The 25161-nt window shown below is 36.8% G+C and overlaps 1 protein-coding gene across 2 annotated transcripts in view; it reads right to left on the bottom strand.

Moving 5' to 3' along the window:
• The window catches only part of LOC112047116 (uncharacterized), a 46971-nt gene extending 22629 nt beyond the window's left edge, over positions 1-24342 (bottom strand). Inside the window, exons 1-3 of one of the 2 annotated variants that reach the window (XM_024084053.2) lie at positions 24102-24342; positions 10984-11041; positions 1417-1587 (exon numbers count right to left, since the gene is read on the bottom strand). In XM_024084053.2, coding sequence (XP_023939821.2) covers positions 1417-1587; positions 10984-11031 — 219 coding nt within the window. In that variant the 5' untranslated portion in view covers positions 11032-11041; positions 24102-24342. The remainder of the gene's footprint in view (positions 1-1416; positions 1588-10983; positions 11042-24101) is intronic. The other variant, XM_024084064.2, reaches the window with a different exon arrangement.
• Positions 24343-25161: the final 819 nt, after the last annotated feature.

The raw sequence follows: 25161 nt of genomic DNA, 5'->3' as shown, positions 1-25161 counted from the left end.
GTGTTATCATGCAGTGAGTAAGATAATGGGCATAGTGGTATTAGCAGATTATTATATCGGTCACGAATTTCAGATTAGTGCGTGGAACGCTATGAGATTTTCAGTGCGTGGTCTTATCTGTGGCCACGCGGAAAATGAGGTTTTTGCCTTTTTTGTGTGGTATAAAAAACTTAAAAATGTATTATGAATTAGACCGTGGCTACCACCGTAAAGACGTAACGCCAAGCGATTTAGCGTTCCGGTACGATGTCGCGTAGTCTTGTGCCTCTTCCTAGTTTATCAGATGTGATCACAGTCAAGGGTTAGCTTGTCAAAGAATAAAAAAAAACTTAGATTTTCCATGATTTATGCCGTATAATTTCCCGAGGTTTAATGTAACTTTTGAATTGACTAATAACAGTGGCGGATTTGCAAGTTTGCCGCCAGTAGGCTGTTTAATTTTTGCCGCTCCCGCTGGACCTCTAAAAAAGTGTATTTAATAAGTAACTTAGTTTGCAATCATATTAATTTCATTTTATTTTGTCAATAAAATTGCAACTTGTAAATTAGTGCTGTCTTAATTACATCACTTTCTCGTTAATTTCGTTTATAAATTTTCGTTATTTTTTTTCAAGATATACATTTTCTCTATGTAATGTTATGTATTCGCTACGTAACTATATGTTGTAAATTTGGGCCAAATTTCCCACCCCCTACAATTTGCCGCCATAGGCTTCAGCCTACTCAGCCTGCTGGCAAATCCGCCACTGACTTATAAAAAATGTTTATAAAGATTGACCACTTACGTTACCTATATTATATGCTTCGAGGAACTGTGACGCAAGTAGTTATGCTTGCTCTAGTTCTTACATCATAACATATTCAAATTATCGATAAATCGATAGGCAAGAAATAGTGAAATCTGCATTATTAACACGCTCGTTACTTCGTCGATTTGTAATAATATCTAACTGTCTTGGTGGAACAGCAGGGTTATTATGTAACTCGGTGTACCATTCAATTAATGGTATTAACGAAATTGAATTGAATGGTACACATTAATTCAATTAATTCACTACATCGTTTTTCATTGTATTTTTAATCGACTTCCAAAAAGGAGGAGGTTCTACGTTCGGCTGTATGTATGTTTTTTTTATGTATGTCCAGCGATAATTCTGTCATTTATGGACCGATTTTAAAAATTCTTTTTTCCTCTTTATAATACTAATATTATATAATAATAGGTAATGTTTGTTGTATTGTAGGGAGTAATCTCTGGATCTATTTACTTGATTTTGAAAATTCCTTTACCACTAGAAAGCCAGATTATTTTCGAGTGTCATAGGCTATATTTTATCCCCCTAATCTCAGGGGAAAGGGAACTACGAAGGTGAAACTGCGGGGTGTCGGCTGGTCATTAAAAAAAAAGTAGTTTACCTTATCGAAGGCGAGTGGTCGGTGCCGGGGCACTGACGCCAGGTCCATGTTGTCTGCGGGGCGCGGCGGGGAGGGCGGGCGCGGGGGCTGCGCGCGCGCCGCTATCCGACCTCCATGGGCGTCTGCCGCAGGGGCCGCATACCGCTCGCGTCCGCGCGTAGCCCCCGACACCTGGAAACGATCACGACAATGTTCAACACGGAGCACTGACCACGAGCACAACATTGGAAACAGAGACCGCACAGAGGTCAGGCGTACAGAGTTCTGCGTTCTGTGTAATGTTTATACCTAACTGTATAGTACTAAGTATTGCGTTTTGATCGCCTGCAATCTGCGGAATGGTATACAGTTACAAATATTGACATGGTTAGTTCACAAAACTGTACAGAACATAAAGTTCAGATCATACTGTACAATGATACAAAACATAGAATTCAGATCGTAACTCTTTCTGTCGCTGGCTAATTGGACTAAGATATCTGTATGTATGATTACCTTCACCGAGCTCTTCATTGAATGAAAATAAGATAAATCAAATTAAATATGTCGACTGGACAGAAGGACTGGCACATTATAAGCGCAAAGGATCAGCCTGGCTGTCCATCGCGGAAAAGCAGTCAATATTCTTGCAACCATTCCACGTGGGCATGATTTATATAGTTATTAAGTTAAGTTAGCTTATACCAAGTAAAACTAATATAAAATCTAAGTTATGAAAGCCTAAAAAATACGAGTAACACTTACTGATAAAAAAATAACACCAACTTTTTTGCACAAAGTTTCTACGGACATAATTAATAATTATAAACAGGTACACTAAAGTGTATGTAAGTTGAGATACAAAAATTAAAAGCTTTTACAGTAACGACAGTCAGATACAGGTACGAGTAAATGGTGAAGTTATTAATATAAACAATATAGAAAATGATGACGCCGATTCATCTCATGGGTTGTGTCATAGGTTATGAATACTGTGACTCATATGCGACTAGTAAGGTAATACTATTGACTCATCAATGACCTTTTTAATGACGAACAACCGCTTTAATGACGAACAAGCGCGTTTGTGTGTGTGTGTCTGTGGATTTACCTTAAGGCCCAGTAGGCCCGGGCCTAGGGCGGCCATTCGTGATAAAAAAGATGTCATGAAAGATGTGAACAAGCAATGAATTTCACCAATCACAATAATTTCTAATTTTATCACTATTTTTTTTAACTTCAACCCGCTTTGAATGTTTTATTTATATGCAAAGCCTTAGAAAATATAAAAGAATCATCATCATCATGTCATGATGGACGTCCACTGCCGGACATAGGCCTTTTGTAGGGACTTCCAAACAGAACGGTCTCGAGCCGCCAGCATCCAGCGGCTCCTTGCAACCCGCTTGATGTCTTCGGTCCACCCAGTGGGGGGTCGACCAACACTGCGCTTTCCGGTGCGGGGTGGCCATTCCAGCACCTTGGGACCCCAACGTCCATCGGCTCTTCGAACTATGTGGCCTGCCCACTGTCACTTCAGCTTCGCGACTCGCTGAGCTATATCAGTGACTTTAGTTCGTCTGCGGATCTCCTCATTTCTGATTCGATCACGCAGAGAAACCCCAAGCATAGCACGCTCCATCGCCCGCTGAGTGACTTTGAGCCTTCTTATAAGGCAAGGGTCGAAACAATAGTTAGCGACCAACTAATTTAAATAAAGAAACATTTTTAACAAAAAAATTAACCGACTTCAGACTTCACCGGATGCAATAAGTACTCTAGAAACCGAAAAATAACTCTATGGTAACTACGTCTTTATTGATCGGTTTGAAGGCGCTCCTACGCCAAATAGTCTCCTATAGTTATTTTTTGGCACCACTTTCAAACCGATCTATAGAAAGGACATCGTTACAATGTTATTATAAAATGCATCTTTGAAATATTTTAGTGAAAATTAAATGGGAACCTTTCAAACAAAAAAAAATAATAATAAATTACAAAGTTATGAGGTATGAGAGCTTTTAAAAATCATATCTACGCGTTAAATTGAGAACCCCGTCCTTTTTTCAAGTCGGTTAAAAATAGAACTTGTATAACGTACGTTAACTGGTACGGGGGGAGATAAATAATTCACAACAATACCAGCCTTCACTTCGAACACGATAGCTGGCAATTTTCTCAAAATAGAACACACCGAAGAGGCTATTAAAATTGATAAGAGCATCAAAAACTCTTCATTAGACCATTCGTATGGGATATTGAAACGTTAATTAGGTAATTCTTGAGGTCATATATATAACTAAGTGACTATTTCTTGGAAATGGTACCACTTTCAAAGTGGTTTACAAAATGGTAAGAACATATATTTTCCTTATTTTTACTTTGGTGATTTAACTACTACAAATGAATACTGAATTACTGCGCCCAAGTATAAATGCCTACTGAAACTTAAATTCGTATCAAAATGAACAAACATAAGTAATCTTAGCTCTTATTAGCTAAGTTTATTTCTGGTCAGTTTAATTATTTTTAGGGTTCCGTAGTCCACAAGGAACCGACTGTCTGTCCGTCCTCAGCTTAGCGCAGAGACTCTTACTACTAGAAAGCTGAAATTTTGTTTGTTAATTAGCATGTACATTAAAACTATGAACAAAGTCAACAATAAAATCTTGAAAAATATATTTTTCACTACTCTTGCTCAAAAATACTGTCATATTACCACTCCACAGCGGGGCTAAACAAGCATTTTAGCCTCTAGGAGCTAAAGTAATTTTGTTTTTTTAATTCTTGTCCGTTATGAGTACTAGCCAAGTACCTATAGTAGAAAATAGAATCATTATAGGTAAGGCCCCAACTGTTTTGAAAAATAAATAAAAAACTTTAAATTGGAATGAAATGCAGCGTTCTTGTCTGTGGAATGCGTTTATTTTTTATTTAATTTTTATTGAGTTGTGAATAGAGCGAGATTTGAAGACATGGGACATCCTTTACGGTGTGATATCTTTGCCTTTTTCACATGTGAAAAAATAAAATTAAAAAGCGAGAATTTAAAAAACAATTGGCGTGAATAATAATACACACTTGATTTTTTTTTAGAAATTCATTGTTAATTTTGTGACCGTAACTTACATATTTTTCAACAATAATTGTTATTGTTGTCTTCATCTAGTGAAAATGGTGATCCTAATTTGGAGATGGATGAAATTTTCAATCTGTTACCATCAAAGTCGAGATGCATTTACTTAAATTCGTACCTACGATACCTACAAATACCTACGAAAAATTGTGGAGGAAACAACAAGGAATGGATTCACTTACGAAAGGAGTTTTTTAAACTATTATCTCCCACGTTTACCTCACATACTCATTATTCATCTTCACAGTAGTCGGAAATTATGTTACCGGGTAAAAGCATCCCTTAATATCCAAAATTGTAGACTTTGTACATTTAATTTTCAATTAAAAATAAATCATTGATTATTGTACTAAACTTTTTTATTTTCTCGCAATCGTAGTGAAAAGCAGAGTGTAACACGTGGGGCTAAACCCATTATAAACTCGGTTTCTATTTAGGCGGCCCTCGCCTTACGTCTATTTATTTTTACGTACTCGTTTATTTCATAGTGTGGGGTATCGTTAGATACGTCTTTAAAATATTTATCGATTTATGAATCCATTTGTAAAATATTGTTTTGGGTTGTAAAGAAAGACCTATTTTTTGTTAGAGTCAAGTGTCCCTACCCTCTACCGGCTAAACGGTTATTTATAAATACGTGAAAAAACTTCGTTGTTAACTAAAAAGATAAGGTTGTCAGTAACATAACTCAGAGTCCTTTACAACTAGAAAGCTGAAATTTGGTATGGGTAGGGTATATTAATTATGTCTATAAAATGGTAAAAACAAATTTAGCAAAAAAAAAAATTGCGGTTCCTTCCCTACATGCAAAGTGAGGATGAATCGTCTATGGTGTGCGACCTCGATATCGATATTTTTGTGCATTACTAAGGGATTAAACTGCTAACTTAATCTACAGAACCCTACACTGCGTGTGGCCCGACACGCACTTGGCCGGTTTTTCTTCTATTTTCGTAACTGCGTGTTTAAAAAGTGATAATTGCCTATTTCCTGCGTAGTTTAATTCTCGCACTATCTAAGTCTAAAAATAGATTTACGATTACTGTAAATAAATACTGTAAAAAATCTTACTGTGGTGATTTCACTGTATCTGCACGCCATTGACGATCAATTATTCTCACGTTCCTGCAGCACCCACGACGTATTGGTAGTTGGTAGTGTATTGGTAGCTGCGTGCATGATGGCTCGACTTTTAAACGTGAGAATAATTGACCGTCAATGGCTGAATTACAACACTAAAATTCCTGCAGTAGGTAAGTTTAAAAAGAAATTTACCCTCAATCCCCATTTAGGAGAGTTCTTTTACATTTGAAAAGGAATACGTACAATTTCATGCCTTTGTGTTGATCCGAAAAGGATTTTCGGATATGCCGAACTTTTCAAATGAAAATGGCATTAAGCAAAGCAGGCAGTGGAATTTAAGAAAACTCCTTACGGGCGTATTTTTACGGATTCGGAAAGGGTGCGGTGCAGTGTGCTCTCAGTAGATCAAAGAATTAAGAAACCTTTGTGATTTTGACATAATGCTTATAAAAACCATTAAATTATTATTAATGGAGTAAGTATTGATGTTTTTATGTTTTGTTAAATTGTTAATTATTGCTATTTATTAATGTTTTTGTATTAAACTCCTTACGGGCGTATTTTTACGGATTCGGAAAGGGTGCGGTGCAGTGTGCTCTCAGTAGATCAAAGAATTAAGAAACCTTTGTGATTTTGGCATAATGCTTATAAAAACCATTAAATTATTATTAATGGAGTAAGTATTGATGTTTTTATGTTTTGTTAAATTGTTAATTATTGCTATTGATTAATGTTTTTGTATTAAATTATTAATGTTTTCTTTCTTTTTTTTCTCTCTCTTATGTTATTTTTGTTATAGTTTGTAATTATCTATTATTATAATGTATGTATAGCCTGGGAAGACCAATTGGGCAAGTGTAATGTCTTCCCGGGTATTGATTAAGTAAATAAATAAATAAATAATACATTTATTCTACGCCCACAACTTCGTCCGCGTGGAGTTCAGTTTTTCATAAATCCCGCGGGATCCATGAATTTTTCCGGGATGAAAGTAGCCTATGTGTTAATTCAGAGTAAAATCTATTTTCATTCCAAATTTCAGCCAAATCGCCGCAAAATTGACAAAGTTTCATAGAAACTTTCATCTCCTATTTTATCCCCTTGGGAGTAGAATTGATCAAAATACTTTCTTAGCAGACGCCTACACCTATCTGTATGCCAAATTTTAGCCTGATCTGCCCAGTGGTTTGGGCTGTCCGTTGATAGATCACTGTCAGTCAGTTACCTTTGAGTTTTATATATTTAGATTAGCTTTTATTACATAGTTACCTAGCTTCTGAAATTGTTTCGTAATTGGATTAGATTTACAGATTTTATTATAGACATTTTAGCAACCACATTGTTTGTATTAGCAACCACGTTTCAACTTACTTAATATTTATCAGATTATAAAATGAATACAATATAATTATTTCACCACCAGAATCATAAAAAATAGATATAGGATATAGTGACGTGATTGCCCGTGGTGTTTTTCGATTCGGCGGGATTTCAGTTAAATATCACGTGTCTCAGACGGTAAAGGTAAACATCCCGCATACCTGAGAATTTTCTTAATTATCTAGGTGTGTGACGTCTGCCATCCGCATTTCCGCAAAGTTCGCCCAAACCCCTAGTGACGCCGCCGAGGTCCATTAACACGTTCGGTGTACGTTCGTTATGTTCGTTAGGTGTACGAGGTCAATTGACCTTGGTCTTCAAGAGTTAGGAGGTCGATGGACCTCGCACCACACTACAAAGTTTTAATATGAGGTCAAAACGTTACCACCAGAGAAAAGTACAGAAAAATCAGTGCCGCCGCGAACGTGTTAAGAAGCCTACGGCACTTACACAATCAGAAAAGAGGCCCTCATTAAAATTAAAAATAAAAACAAATCATTAAAATCATTACACCCGCACATTTACTAACAACGTGGCCGCGATGTTTGCAAACTGAGCGAATAACACGTTTTATTACGAGTGTATTTATGTAGTAAAGCCAATGTTTATGAGTGACTCTAAACATGTTACCAAAGCCAAACAGATACGCTATGCAGGCGGCTATATAGACTCAGAGCCTGTGGTAGCCTGACATTCTTCATTTGAATATAAACTTAAGCTAGCTATTAACGATCAATTATTTTCACGTTTCTGCAGCCGTAACGGCTACAACCTGTGTTGGATAGAAGCAGGCGTTACTTTGCGGAAGTTCATCATGATTATATAATGATTTATTTATTTTGCTATCATCCGCGAAAAGTCGACGAACCCAGGCGACAACGTCACCCAGGTCCGACAAAATACTCTCTACGTACGTTTCACCCCGAAACCGGAGCATCCTCAGGAGATGTAGACGTCTACAACGTGCAATTGTAAAGTTATTTTTGCAATTGCACGTTCATTATATATACACCCTTTATGTTGGTCGCTGCGTGCATGACTGCTCGACTTGACACAAAAAATACATTTTTATTTTACCGCCTGTTGGGGACGTTATGCCAATGTTTGAGCAATGTGTTAAATAAAAAGTATGTGTCAACTCCGACGCACGAATGGAGATTATTCTTTCAGAGGGCCTAGTGGCAGTTTGATACTGTTACTGTCACGTAACGTAAACGCGAATATCTAAGGAATTGAAACAGCGCCATCTAGTGGCACTACTGCACAACTGTTTCAATTCCATATAAATTTGCGTTTACGTCAACGTGATACGAACATACAGTATGAAAATATTTAAAACTCCCACTAGGCACACAGATCGACTGTCTAAATAGGTGTATGTTGCCCCGCAGCATACACTATGTACGTCTTAATACTTACGCCTGAAAAGAGAAGGGTGCGCAGAATAGGTTGCGCACAAAAAACGTAACGCTGTCATTCGTTCATCGAATTTTACTGCCCATATTTTTTCACACCGGGAGCTATACAGTATGTTATAGGAAATACCGTCCGGCCCTTAAGGGTGTACTTAGGTATCGTGTATACATTATTTTTATGCAGTCCTTATTTTTAAAGAAATACATTTTTTTCCCTGCACGAAATTAACATGAAAAATTAAATTTTAATTAATTTTGCTTAATTATTGAATAATATTTTTTTAAATATTTTTTCTGTTTATAATATTATAATGCTTACACGCACATTTTGGATCGGACGGTATTTTTAAAACACACTGTATATGAAAAATCGATTCTTAAGAAGTAAACTTCAATAAACTCCAAAAGTACGCTTTATACATAGACCTTGAAATCTACCTTCCAAAGCCACGAAAGAACACACTCTGTAATTGGCTACCGTACCTATGGTAGAACAAGAAGCAAAGACTGACAAACTTTCAGCCTTAATAAAATGAAATTTAATAAATAATTTTCTAATTTCATTTCATAAAATGAGGCAAGTCTAGCCATCGCAGACACTCGTTCTAATACGGAAACTATCAATCCGACATGTGGTTGTCATATAAAACTATAGAATGTGATAGTATGGATAATGGTCACGCCACACTGTTATGAGGATCTTTTGATGTTCTAATGAGATTGACCAGCTATATTTTATCCCCGTATTCCTACAGGAATGGGAACCATGCGGGTAAAACCGTGCGGCGACTACTAGTTGTATAATTTTGTAATGTCAAGTAGGATCGAAGTTTCAATACCTACATTTATAGTAAAATCGTGGAGAGGAAAGATTTTTTTTTTGTAAAAGTAAAAACTATTAGATCCACAAAACAGTCTATTTTTTTATATTTTGTCTGGATAATTGTTCAAAGATCACTCACTATTGGACCTATTTTCACGTATTTAGATAGATTTTGCAGTTAGTTTACGTTGAGCAGGTTCAAGAATTCGTTTTATTATCAAAACAGTCTATTTTTTTTATATTTTATCTGGATAATTGTTCAAACATCACTCACTATTGAACGTATTTTCACGGGGTTTTTGCAGTTACGTTACGTTAAGCTTGGAGCAGGTTTATTGAAATTGAAATTTGTCAATAAATCAATCAATGATATGAGGAAATAGTTGTCTGCATAAAACTTAATTACATACGGAAAATTTTTGCGTTCGTGCGCCAGTTTTTTAATAGTAAAATCAGAAATAAGGAAAATAGGTGAGTAACCGACATAGTTTAATGATCTGTCAAAATAGATACCAACTAGGAGAAAGGTAAAGGAATTAGTAAACAAAATGACTATGAGTCGTAAACTTATATTAGAAGTACTGCTAAATAATTAGATAAGATTCGAAGAATATAAGTAATCTAAGTAACTATCACCGCCGTTTAAAAGATGAAGACAATAGACATCGTCGTCGGAAAGAACACAGTAACTACTTAGTTTCTTACCGACTCTTTTCGATAGAAGTCAAACCACTAAAAAAAGACTACACAAAATATTTGATCAATAATATGAGTAGGTATCGCTTCTTTTCAGTTTAAAACAATAATGGACCTGGGCTGGACACTTGTCAAGATATAAAGATAAGAGATGGACTTACCAAACAACTAAATGGCAGGGCCTAATTGACAAAAGAAATGTAGGAAGACAGAAAGAGAGACGGGTCGATGACATAATAAAACAGGAAAAAACTGGATGCATATGGCCAAAGATAGAGAAAAATTGAAAAAGATGGAAAAGGCTTTTACCCATAGGGGGCCACATAACAAAATAACAGAAATACTTTAAAATTTATTGTTAACATATTATGTATTGTAAAACTGTTAAGTGGAAATAAAGCTATAATAATAATAATAATAATAATAATGAATAGGTATCTCATAAAACTAATGGATGTGCTGAAACATCATTTAATTCCGTTGTCAAATGAAAATCTTTGTAACGTATTCGATAGATACAGCATTAAGATTAGGAATTCACTATTTTGCGCTCAAAAGTACAAATAATAATAAATTTTGACGGCCTCCGTGGCGCAGTGGTATGCGCGGTGGATTTACAAAATGGAGGTCCTGGGTTCGATCCCCGGCTTGGCAGATTGAGATTTTCTTAATTTGTCCAGGTCTGGCTGGTGGGAGGCTTCAGCCGTAGCTAGTTACCACCCTACCGGCAAAGACGTACCGCCAAGCGATTTAGCGTTCCGGTACGATGCCGTGTAGAAACCGAAAGGGGTGTGATTTTTCATCCTCCTCCTAACAAGTTAGCCCGCTTCCATCTTAGATTGCATCATCACTTACCATCATTTGAGATTGTAGTCAAGGGCTAACTTGTAAAGAATAAAAAAAAAGAAGATGTTATCTCGAATGTTAGTAAGTTTTAAAAGACAAAGACTCCACTGTTAGTAACAAGCACGTCATGTTACTTGTTAGCATATTATAATATTATATTTATTCCCACAACCTTCTAACTAAACATATAAAAATATTTCATCTAATACCTTTACAAGCCATGCTGATGAATTCACAAATTCATCTATTGATGTCATTTGAAATTATCTGAAAGAGATAAATACAAAAGTAAAAAAAACTACACGGATAGGTACGTAGCTAATGAAAATCTGTTTTGATGAGATAGGAAAATGAGTAATTGATAAAGCATGATACGTATGAGAAATGTAACTGATACTTAAAGTTATTATGACGTCAAAATGTGTCTACAAAGTGTAGTTTCCTAGATACAAATGCAACTCCCGTTCCTTAAAACTAAAAGTGATAATACTAATCAATGATATTAAATAATAAAAAGTCGTTGGCACTATAATACAATAGTTAATAGAGGTAGAATTTGTGGTGTTGAAGGGGGTAATCTCTAGATCTACTCAAACGATTTTGAAAATTCTTTTACCACTAGGAAGTCACGTTGTTTTTAAGTTTCCTATATTTTTCTCTGCAATCGCAGTCTTAAGATTCCTCTGCGCATTCGACTCCTGCGTTGTTACATCTGGCCCATACTTCTATACGGATGTGAAGCCTGGACAGTAAAAGAGGACATCAGGAAACGTATAGAAGCGTTCGAAATGTGGGCTTTTAGACGCATGCTGGCTATCAGTTGGACTCACAAAGTGACGAATGCCGAAGTTCTGCGACGCGTCAATCAGAAGCGTGAACTTTTGCAGACCGTCAAGACGAGAAAAGTCGCGTATCTAGGGCACGTGCTACGACACGAGAGATACGAGCTTCTACAGCTCATCTTGATGGGAAAGGTTGCTGGTAGAAGAGGCGTTGGTCGCAGAAAGAAATCTTGGCTGAGAAACATCAGAGAGTGGACCGGGATCGCGAGCGCCGCACAATTATTTCGCCTCGCGAAAGATAGAGACGAGTTCAAGAATCTGACTGCCAACCTTCGCTAGTCGGAGAGGCACTTTAAGAAGAAGAAGAAGATATTTTTGTCTTCTTATTCTCGCGGTAACAGAAACTACGCGGGTGAAACCGTGAGGTGACGGCTAGTATGATTACAAAAAATATATATAATTATGAACAATTGATATCTTAGTAGTCAACAGATCAGTGAAATGATGAAATAGTTTAAAATCTTAATAATGTTTATATTATTGATTACAATGATATAGGAATATTTACAAAATATTTCAAACAGCCATTATGGAATAATCTAATGTATTTATGTCATGTATGAGTCTACACTTTTTTGGCTGGTGGGAGGCTTCGGCCGTGGCTAGTTACCACCCTACCGACAAAGACGTACCGCCAAGCGATTTAGCGTTCTGGTACGATGTCGTGTAGAAACCGAAAGGAGTGTGGATTTTCATCCTCCTCCTAACAAGATAGCCCGCTTCCATCTTAGACTGCATCATCACTTACCATCAGGTGAGATTGTAGTCAAGGACTAACTTGTAAAGTATAAAAGAAACACTTAAATCAATACAAAATACATCGGAAAGAACATTGTTGTTTCTATTACGTAGGAATGTATACCAACCTCTTGCAACAAATCAGTCAGATTGAGATGCCAGTGCGCGTCTCTCTGTCTTGTTATAGCTCATTGATTCCGCTGCAGATGGCACGTGTATCAAACTCAATAGTTCTCAATATCGCACACATACTAACGACTACACACACATTTATTTCACAGTAATACACCGTTGCAGTGTACGTCCAAAAATTTAAACACAACTATGCAAAAAGCGACATTTTTTTAATTCCATAAGGAGTTTGTAATCTAAGTAGTTAACTGATATCATACGTTCATCTCACAGAAACGTTTTAGAAGCACTGTGCTCGATTTTGGAGCAAGCGTTACAAAAATGGTATGTACATGCTTGCTTTGGATTGCTAATTATTTGAATAAATACGAGTAAGTCTATATTAAATATGATTTATAAGGATATTTTTAACTTTTTCGCATACTTATTAGGTATTTATAGACGCTATGAAATAGATAATGAAAAATCTTCTAAGTTGTTAATGGGCATGACAATATGTTGTTCTCTTGTTATTATTATGTTTAATTTGATAATTGGTGTAGTTAAAGTAAAAAGTCATTGTATTTTATTTCCTTATTAAAGTGTTATCGTTATGTTTTGTCTCCATGCGTTGAATAAATATGTTCACAAGAGAATAGTTTAGGTTTTTTGAGCTTTTAATGAGTATTTAGATAGGTGGGTAATTTTTAAAGCTCTACAGACTACAACCAATTATTATTGGCGGAATTTGTATCGATTGTAGTTTATACCTACTTGTTGTATAGGCAAGTTTACTTAATGTGGGATATTTTCTAGATGTACATTGTTTTAATTACTTAATAATATTGGCTTATTAGGGACGTTAGTGAGCTCCTCCTCCACCTCCAACTTTTCTGTTATGGTGCATTTTAAGACATTAAATATCACGTGTCTCAAACGGTGAAGGAAAAACATCGAGAGGAAACCTGTATCCTGTATGTGAGTATTTTCTAAATTCTCCACGTGTGTGAAGTATGCCAATCCGCATTGGGTCAGCTTGGTGGACTATGATGATAATGATGATGATGATGATGATAAGGCACGTCTTAGACGCTATATATTAGGTACATCATTTTTTTAAGAAAAGCATAATATTACATAATTCGACTTCTATATAAAGTTGTTACTACACATATTTATGTATATTGTATACATATAGGGTGCTTATTCGTTTTTTGTTTAACTATATAGTAGAATTCTGTTGTTCTAGAAACGTTTTTAAATATCAACGACAAACGCACACGTATAGGTACGCAATATCATATGATAAAAGATAACGCGCTTAAAATCTCTTCTTGTGTCGTAAATTTTAGAGTTATGAGGGAATTTTGGGGCTTAACCACCTTAGATAATTGAGATAAGTGGACTCTAAAGTACCTAGAGGCAGCCTGAGAGGATAAATGACGAGCGGCCTTGTCACTGCATCGCATATTCATGACTAACTATCGTAACTCGCCTTGCCGCGTACTAGTGAGTTTCAATTTGCTTCTATAAAACGATAATAATCAAATCAAATGTGAATAGGACCTACCTAAGAACAATCTATGCGATCATTCAGTTGATGTTATTTTTTATTTTATAACACACTAGCTGACGCCGCGCGGTTTCACCCGCGTGGTTCCGGTCCCCGTAAGATTACGGGGATAATATATAGCCTATAGCTTTCCTCGATAGATGGGCTAACTAACACTGACCGAATTTTTCAAATCGGATCAGTAGTTCCTGAGATAAGCGCGTTCAAACAAACTCTTCAGATTTATAATATTAGTATAGATTTGCTCGTAAAGTATCACTTATTTCACCAATTTCAATATCGTAATATATCTCATCAACGAACGTGAAAGAAATGTGCTCAACATTTTATGAATAAAATAACTCTATGAACTAAAATATTATAAAAAAACATTTAATTTTGACAATAAATGTAAACCATTTATCTGTATCACAAACACAAAAATTGTTTACTTTATTAGTAATACTGGCTGTTTTTGGTGCATTTGTCTAAAGCTGGTTTATAAGGAAAACAGGCAAAGATACATATACATTTTCAGAAAGTGTGTTCAAAGTGTGTTTCCTCGTAAATGTGTTACGTCGTATGACATACGTATACGCTTTGATAATTACAGAATCTGCTTCCTTACTATAGTTCTCGCCAAGGCTCGAGCTGCAATATCGCCTCGGCTGTAATTTTCAATTTACCTCACTTAAATCATAATGTAGGTACTATTACACAATACTTATTTAAGCCACTGTCATGTAATGGCTTATGTCTCCTAGATTTTGTCTCTTATAAGGAAGCTTGAATTTTTGTAGCCAATGCCAATGGGACTATTTAAAATGAAAAAAAAAACATTGTAGCACAGTTAAACCGAGTGGTAATGAACATTACCAAACGACCTGTAGGATTAAATGGCTTTGTGATATGATTTGAGGTTTTATATTGAGTAGATTACGAAATGGGACTACAAAAAATCAGTATAAAGACAGACAAGATAATTATCTAAAATCAGCTCATAAAATATTCGCATCAGTAAAAGTAATAGTTCGCAAATTTTACAAGTTCCTTGTTTGCGGGTAGTATTCATTATTTATGTTTTTGTTCAATGTTTATTTAAATAATTTATTAAATAAAAGGTTATTTAATGACGTGAGTGCAGTTGTTTGCTAGGCAGCGTAGACACCGTTACGCTGCCGATCGCGGTCGCAAAATAGCTTAAACCTTCAATGTTGTAGTATTATTAAAACAGACAGGCCTCTATCAAAGCTATACTTTTGTGCATTTTGCAGTAAAGTGTCTAGAGCCGGAAGCGTTGCAAAAGAACTTAAACCACGTAACACCACGCTTCTTGCATCTTCTCACTTAATTGCCCCTTCCTGTGACAAGGGCGCGCTGAGTGCCTCGTTCATAGTTTTGCGCTTCTGCTGCGTTTTTTGTGCCACATGCTATTACTATTTCAGATTGTTACTGTTTTATCTGCAACTATTTTTTTTTTATTCTTTACAAGTTAGCCCTTGACTACAATCTCACCTGATGGTAAGTGATGATGTAATCTTAGATGGAAGCGGGCTAACTTGTTAGGAATAGGATGAAATCCACACTCCTTTCGGTTTCTACGCGACATCGTACTGAAACGCTAAGTCGCTTGGCGGTACGTCTTTGTTGGTAGGGTGGGAACTAGCCACAGCCGAAGCCTCCCACCAGCCAAACCTGGACCAATTAAGAAAACCTCAATCGAACCCAGGATCGCCGTCTTGTAAATCCACCGCGCATACCACTGCGCCACGAAGGCCGTCAAAACCTACCTTAAGTACCTAAATTAACTAAACAAATAAAATGAAAAATCACAATTTACAGGGGTAAATAATTTTTAACCATGTAATACATAATAGTGGAACCACATAGTGTTTGTGTAGTGATAATAAAGTAACGCCGCACTAAAACGTGTCTGAAAATAACATAGTTGCGTTCGTTTGTTGTGTTTCTATCAATGAGTGTTAATGTATCGAAGTGCCAGCTAAAAATAACTTAGATATAATATATCTATCGTTGGATAGGAACTTACATTCACTTATGACTCGCCCTTCGACTTCAAACACACATCGCACTGTACTGGTGGTAACAAAAATCTCGTACTGATAGTATTTATTCAAATGCTCAACTGTCTGATAAAGATACTCACCAGTACAGGAATGTGTGTAGTACCTTACAATATTTACGTATGTTACGTGTTCTGTTTATTTGCCAAGAATTCAGTTAGTCATAGTGATACTATTGCAGTGCAAGTCTCGGTTTTTAAGGAGGCGCTAGTCAAAACAGCATGGTGGTTTTATTTTTTGTACCACAAAATATATTAGAATATAATAAGACACAAAATAGAGATGGTTCATCATCATCATATCAACCGATGGACGTCCACTGCAGGACATAGGTCAAACCTCACGATCCTGAGCCGCTTGGATCCAGCGAATCCCTGCGACTCGCTTGATGTTGTCACTCCACCTGGTCGACCAACACTGCGCTTTCTAGTCCCACCCAATGGCCACTTCAGCTTCGCAACTCGTTGAATTATGTCTACTCGTTGATCTCCTCATTTCTGATTCGATCACGCAGAGATACTCCTCGTTCCATCGCCCGCTGTGTGGCTCTGACCCTTCTTATGATGTCCATAGTTAGCGACCATATCTCGGAGTGTGGGTCACCGTTCAAAGACTTTTGCCTTCAGGCACTGAGGAATATCGGACGAAAAGTTGGTTAGAGTGTCTCAAATAGGCCAAGTGTCAATAAGGCGTAGATGATAAATTAGGGGATGCAAATGTAAGAGATTGACATATTTTAAGGTGAGTTAAGGTGATGAAAAGACATTGGCCATTTTGTTTGGTACCGTAGGTCCCTACGGAAAGTTGTGGTAACTGATTTAAGTCGGGGCCCAGGAATAAAATATTTATTCATGACCATCTGTTAAAATTTCGGGTATGACAAGACAAGGCAAGACGGAGTAAATTTTAAACGTAGCCAACTACGGTGGTAGGCTCCTTTCAAGCCATCTTCCACAATTTCGTGGATCCGATAATACAATGACCCCTGAAAATAATCCGTCAAGGTTCACTTGATTTTAAATATCTCTTTTTATCTAAAAACAACGTATGCGTCTCGGGACGCTTGACAGAAGTTATAACTTAAACCTGCTGCCGTATGCGTGAGAGACAGGGAAGCCAGACAGAGGGGCGCCGTTATGCGTTACGTTACGAAGCAATTTACCCTCCTATAAGAAGTTATCACTTCAAAATCGGCTCTTGGATGGTATTGTTTTTTAAAACATCGCAAAGACCAAAATTTAATATTTTGGTCGCTCTTGTTTTTCGTCTTTCATGATTTTAGTAATCTTGTGAAAATACCCTTCATATTTTTTTGCAGAGGCTGTAGCCCCTTAAGACGTATCTATCTAAACAACAATTAATTCTTGATAAGATGACTCACACATTGAATATCTAGTATAGACTCTACTATACTAGAGTATTCTTACTTAATTAATTAAAGTATTCTTTACAAGTTAGCCCTTGACTACAATCTCACCTGATGGTAAGTGATCATGCAGTCTAAGACGGAAGCGGGCTAACTTGTTAGGAGGAGGATGAAAATCCACACCCCACACATATAATTTCAAACGCGCAATGGATATGACCTCTGCCTCCAATTCCGGAGGATGTAGTTTCGAATTCGGTCCAGGGCATGCACCTCCAACTTTTCAGTTATATTATGCATTTTAAAAAATGAAATATCACGTGTCTCAAACTTTAAAGGAAAACCTACATACCTGAGAATTTTATTAATTCTCTGCGTGTGTTATTTTATTTATTTATTCTTTACAAGTTAGCTCACGTGATGGTAAGTGACAATGCAATCTAATTGCTTAGTTCGGAAAAAATAGAGATTGTATTTTTACTTTTGTCTTTTCGAAAATGAAACTCTAGGCAGTTTTTTATGGGTTATTTTTCCGCGAAACACCAGATTTAAAAGTGAGATTTTGGATTACATTTTACTAATTTTTGCTTTTACACGTAAGGGGCCCCTGTAGGGGCCCCGTATCATTGATGCGGCAGATACGGCGGTAGCTTCGCCCCTGCATAAGATAAATTGTATACGGGATAAAAAGACGTATTAGCACAGAAAACATAAGTAGTATGAGGGCAATGTAAGCATGTAACCCATAATATGAGTTCCAAACAGTCAAATCTGTTTACTAGTTACGGCGTGAAGGAGAACAAACATACACACTTATGCACAAACTTTCGTCTTTATAATATTAGAATGATACTACGAGTAAGCATTTCGTGAAAGCTGACAGTTTAAAGTTATGAATGGTTATGATACTACAATCCAATTTTATTTTTTTAAAAGAAATATGTACTTACAAAATTGGAAATTGTTCGAGCAGTATTGCAATGTAAGAAATATTTATAAATAAAATAGGGCGCGTTTGTAACCATCTTACTTTTATTTTGTAGTTGTCATATAAAAGGGACTAACTGACGCCACGCGGTTTTACCCGCGTGACTCTCGTTCCCATAGCCTTCCTCGATAAATGGGTTATCGAGCACTGAAAGAATTTTTCAAATCGGAGCAGTAGTGCCTGAGATCAGCGCATTCAATTAAACAAACAAACAAACTCTTCAGCTTTATATATTAGTATAGATAAGGACAATAGCAACAATTACAAAACTCCCGTTTCGGTCTTCGCTGGCATAATGTTTTCATTTGACGTAGATATACTTATAAGGCGTTGATAGATCATTCTTATAAGTTAAACTTGGATCTGCCTTAATACGGTATCTGATATACTGATCTATGCGTCAGGTGACCCAAGTGATTATTTAAATATTTAGGCCAAATTACAGGGGAACAAATGAGAAGAAATGAGGAGATCCGCAGGCTAACCAGAGTCACTGACATAGCTCAGCGAGTCGCGAAGCTGAAGTGGCAATGGGCAAGCCACATAGCTCGCCGATGGATGTTGGGGTCCCAAGGTAACCCCGCACCAGAAACTTTAAAATATTGAGGTGGTGCTCAATTCGAGTCGATACAATTTACGAAGTCAATCTGATGATGGATCTGAAATACAGAGGAGGAAGCTCTGCAACGGTTTACAGCAGTTACATTGTTTTTGGGCTTAATTAATTTGTGTTGACGAGAACTTTCCACCTAGATTGGTTGTGACTGTCTTTGGATTTATCTGATCTGATCTGACTTAGGATTCTGGTGATAAAGAAGAAGGACAGTTAATGGAACTCCCCAACGGTGTAGTAGGTACCTTGTAATTCGGCTTGATTAATTTTTATTTACTTATGAGAACTTTCCATCTAGATAGTTTGTGACTGTCATTAGGATTTGATAATGAAGACGAAGGTCAGGTAATGGAACTCCTCAACGGCTTACAGTAGCCACCTTGTGATTGGGTTTAATTAATTTGTATTGATTACAGCTTTCTATCTAGATGGGTTATGACTATCATCAGAGGTCTGATGATGAAAACGAAGGACGGCTAATGGAATTCCTCAACGGTTTATAGTAGCTATATTGTGATTGGGTTTGTTTAATTAGTATTGATGAGGACTTTTACACCTATATGGGATGTGACTACTATTAGGGGTCTGGTGATGAGGACAGATTAGGTAATGGAACTCCTCAACGGTTTTCAGTAGCAACTTTGTGATCGGGCGTAATCAATTTTAAAAAGGGATGTAGAAAGGACTGAACAAGAAAATATATCAAATAGAATCAAAATACATAGATACAAAAATGGTCACCCTATTATCGCTCAATCTAGTTTCATTTGACATAATAGGTACCAGCAGAGTACCTTTGTATCTAATAACTTGAGAATGGATCACGACTGGTTTTCTCAAGTAGGTATCTAGTTATAGACATGAAGTCAATAAGTCAATTAGTATAATTTTCAATTGAGCTCTATCTGACCATCAGCTCGAATTACATAAGAGAGTCAATGTCCTCGATTTGATCGTTGTATGATCTCCACATAAAAGTGATTCAAGTGTAGAAGTAGGATTTTCCTACTGCTTTATTGTAACCGATTTAATGGACTATTTTTGATTCCCAATTAGTGCGAATATTATTGCAATTTTTTTTTTATTCTTTACAAGTTAGCCCTTGACTACAATCTCACCTGATGGTAAGTGATGATGCAGTCTAAGATGGAAGCGGGCTAACTTGTTAGGAGGAGGATGAAAATCCATACCCCTTTCGGTTTCTACACGACATCGTACCGGAACGCTAAATCGCTTGGCGGTACGTCTTTGCCGGTAGGGTGGTAACTAGCCACGGCCGAAGCCTCCCACCAGCAAATAAAAGCTTATTAATATACAGATGATTAGGTACGAGTATGTCAATATTTAAGTGTTAAGGGTTATCAAATTATTATGTTATACAGGATGCTCGGGAGTATTTCCCATAACTCTAGGGTTATATTCTTTAGGGAATATTCATAAAAAATGTCTTAGGAAAATGTGTTCTAAAAAGGAAATGGTACTTCTAATATAGCAAAAAATATTTCTTTTTTTAAATAGATACTAAATTATGTCCCTTTTATCGCATCCTTATATTATGACCTAGCCAAACATATTCATTGATAAATATTATGAAGTAGCTTACCTACTAGTGAAGTGCAGAGTGCCAGTTGCATTGCGTATTTTAAAGTGCAAAGATGTTTATTATTTGAATTGCTTTGTATGAAAACATAAAAAAGTTTTTGTTTTTGGTTAAAAAAAATATTTATGCAGTTCGGCTCCTATATGTAGATTTGTCAACACCTTGAAGTTATAGGAAATACCCTGCAACAATCAATACATACCAGGGGCGTAGCTTGCCGCCGTATCTGCCGTTTTACGGGGTCCCCGGACTACAGAGGCCCCTAACGTGTGAAAGCAACAATATTACCTACTTAATCTGGTCTTACTTCCCGGGAAAAAAATCCAAAACACTGCAGAAATGACAAAAGTAAAAAAAGCAAGATTAAAGAGATTTTTTTGGATTTGCCGCTCGTCTATTTTTTAACTAATTTTGATATAGGGCCCCTCTAAGGCACGCTACGCCAGTGATACATACTACAATGATTACCTACATCTACACTTATATTATAAAGCTGAAGAGTTTGTTTGTTTGAACGCGCTAATCTTAGGAACTACTGGTTCGATTTGAAAAATTCTTTTAGTGTTAGATAGCCCATTTGTCGAGATAGGCTATAGGCTAAATATTATCCCCGTTTTCCTACGGGAACGGGAACTACGCGGGTGAAACCGCCCGGCGTCAGCTAGTCATTCATAAACCAAACCGCGCCACTGGGCGCATAACCAAAGAGGGAACTCAGAGACGTATTCAGTATTCACTATTCAGTCCTTTTGTTGTGGACCGCCTGCCTTCCCATTGCAAGTGTATGCTTAAACTCATTAGGCTTTTCGAGCCATTGTGCCTTTTCAGGCTCTACAAAAAGCACCATTGTATATGAATGAGAAAGGCAAATTTGTTTCTTAATTCTTCATAGCTTGTTGTCTGCGAAAAGTTAGGCTTGATTTATTAGCTGAAGGTGGATTACGGTTTTCAAGTGTAGGCTGAATGTGAGTAGGTACTTGTATGTCTCGTTATATGTATGTTGTGTGTGTCCATTTTGTTGTGTTGTGTGTGTATGTCTTTGTATGTGTGTGTTTGTCTGTGGCGTCGTTGTAAATATCACTATTCACTACCATCAGTGCAATTTAGTCTTAATAGGTAAGTATGTGGTGAAACATTATTTAAACGTACATTTTATACATAATAATTATTTTTGAATGTTTGTTTCAACTAAGTATGTTTTTCTTTTCAAAAAAAACGAAACTAATTAGCACTTTTTTTTTGTTTAACGATTTTTTGTTGGTCACATGTACTAGGCTAAGCCGTGCCTACGTGTACACAAATATACAAGTACGTATACATACATTAGATTAGGTTGTAGGTGATCGGTACCGTCTATCTAATAGTAGGTAATAGATACCTGAATAATACGTATTGTCATTTATTTATTTGTCCTTGTTTTAAATTTTAATAATGTTAATAATACAAAATAGAATACCATTCATTTAAAAAAAAAAAAACCTCCTATCTGTGCTTACGAATGTTATTATAATTTTGTTTACGCGTACTTTCTATTTACAGGTAGATTATAAGACAGGGGCGTAGCTATCGCCATATCTCATGTCGTATCAATCATACGAGGCCCCCGGACTACAAGGGCCCCTTACGTGTGAAACAAAAAAAATTTAAAAGTTAATCCACAATCTCACTTAATCTATTGCTGGCGCTTCCCGAAAAAAAAACATATTAAAAAAAACCACCTATTAAAAGCAAAAGCTCTTTTTTTTTAAGAATTACCAACTAGTCAGGAAATACTATTATGAGTGGGTACGACAACAGACCAACGAAGCGGGATCGAACCACCACCCCTCGTTGATGAGTCCGACGCTAAACGTACGCTCAAAAGTTGGAAACATTCTACATAATCGTAGTATAAGGTCATTGACAGGAAGACAAGACAGGAGCGGTTAGTAAACTTAATCTAAACATTACCCCTAACTCTTTCACCACAAAGTAATATGGCAATTAGAGAAGATTTTCGAGATTTGCCGCTCGTTTATTGGGCCCTCCTAACTAATTTTGATACAGGGCACGCGCTATCCTAGTCACGCTACGCCACTGGTTTAAGGATAGTATTCAAAAAAATATTTTTATTTTATGGTGTCAAGAAAACTAACTCCTTTGTAATTGGTTCCTGCTTCAGCTTTCCAAGCTAGGTCGGCATGGATGAGTCAGTGGTTAAGTGAGTCAGCACTTTTCTTTTTATACTTGTTCGTTTTATTGAGCTTGGTTTATGTAATACTGGAGAATAACCGACACTTTGGGGTAATTTAGCATCACGATGTTTCTTATATTAGGTACAATTTTGATTATGATAGTCATTACCACTCATTTCGAGATTTTTGTTACCATTAGGTAACTCTTACTTAGGTAGGTACTCGTATCTACAACGTACGTACGTACGTACAAATCTTGATTTGTAATTTTTTTATATATTATAAGTATGACCAATAATCCCGTTTTAGTAGGTATAACTTAGATGAGTAGGCGTTATTGAATTAACCCGTCAAGCGACAAGAAAATTTTTTCCTACTTCTTGAGAATTAGCTGCTTCCTAGCTTATTATTATTACATAATATATTATAAGCTATATTCTAATTAAGCATAGGTATTTATTTTCTGGAGCAATTCCGCAGTTCGGATTTGTATTATGTAAATAAAAACTAAATGACTTTGTACCTAAGTTTAAAATAAAATATTATAAAGCTGAAGAGTTTGTTTGTTTGTTTTTTTTTTGTTTTATTGAATGCGTTAATCTCAGGAACTACTGGTCCGATTTGAAAAATTGTTTCAGTGTTAGATAGCCCATTTATCGAGGATGGCTGTAGGCTATATATTATCCCGGTATTCCTACGGGAACGGGAACCACTCGGGTGAAACGGCGTCAGCTAGTATAAAATAAAATTGCCAAAAAACATGTAACGGCTAAAACAAAAGTTTATTTTATTTAAGTAGGTTGTTGATAATGCTATTCAGTGTATCGGAGGATATCCAATATCCATAGTCCTACGCACTAGGTTCTCAAATCATGTGGGCATGTTATGTTACGCAGGTCGACCTCGACAGAAAGGTCACACAGAGTATCCGAAAAATATCAATTAATACAAATATACAAAATAGGTACTTAATAGATTTTATAGTACAAATTGAATTGTCAACAGAGCGTAAATGTTCAATACATAATACATGCGTAATACATGCGTATATAGGTAGGGATATCTACGGAAGAAAATACATGTATTTATCTAAGATTACGATCGGCAGAGCTGCGAGAGGAGAAATGGTATTCGACTAAACGCCCATTATGTAACACCTCGTCGTCGAGAGCGGACTGTATAAGGCTAAAGAGAGCTGCTTAATTCACTGAATTAATGAAGCGGTGGCGGCATTTTGCGTGCAAACTGCAAACACTAACCAATAGAGCATGAGAGCAGTCGAGAGTGGAACACACGGTGAATACGATCACTGCCGCCGACACCAGTACGAGACAGCGGCGGCGACTGCTGGTGCTGCCGCCGCGAGCTGGCTACATGCGGGCTGCGGCAGCTACGTTACCTAGCGGCTCGTCGGCGAGGTGCTGGCGCGAACGGGCGCGGTCGGTCAGCGTTCGCGCGGCGCGGCCATGGCGCGCGACAGGCGGCGGCGACTCGCGCACTGCCGCTGCCGGCCCGGCCGCCAGTGTTACCAACTCCCAAAAATATTTATCCCTAAAGTTGAGTCTTTATATCCCTAAAGTTCAAGTCAAGAAGGCGTCCCGGGAATACGCAAAGAGCAAGTACCGGGTTCGCCCTTTTTCGATTCGGCCCAAATTACCGAGAGGTTGAAAGGGCCATGGGAGGTGGTGGGTTGTCCCTATCCCTAAAGTTCGTGTTAAAAACCCTAAAATCGCCTTAATTATTGAGTCGTCACCCTAAAGAATATAAATTCACAATGATTTAGAAATAATATCTATACTAATATTATAAAGCTGAAGAGTTTGTTTGTTTGATTGATTGAACGCGCTAATCTCAGGAACTACTGGTCCGATTTGAAAAATTCTTTCAGTGTTAGATAGCAAATTTATCGAGGAAGGCTATAGGCTATATATTATACCCTTATTCATACGGGAACGGAAACCACGCGGGTGAAACTGCGCGACGTCAGGTAGTGCTGTGATATGTTTCAAAAGTCTTATTTTAATACATAAAATATTACGTCTTCTGACGATTCTGAATTTTTGAAATCATACATGTTGACATTGAATGAATTTACATTTTTTTTAATGGATAAAAATTTCCGCTAGTCGTCACAACGTGGTTGTAGAATTAGTATTATATGTTATAAGTCGCTAGGTCAAGAAAGAAATATTTATATTATCAATTTAAAAAAAAATATTAAAGAGTCAAAAATACCCCTAAAAATTTCAGACCCCTAAAAAAATCCCATCTCACTTATTTACCCACTAAATCTGGGGGGAAAACTCCTAAGTTGGGAAC

Source organism: Bicyclus anynana, chromosome 5 (assembly GCF_947172395.1).
Source record: "Bicyclus anynana chromosome 5, ilBicAnyn1.1, whole genome shotgun sequence".
Classification (NCBI taxonomy): domain Eukaryota; kingdom Metazoa; phylum Arthropoda; class Insecta; order Lepidoptera; family Nymphalidae; genus Bicyclus; species Bicyclus anynana.
This window is presented reverse-complemented; position numbering and strand designations above follow the sequence as displayed.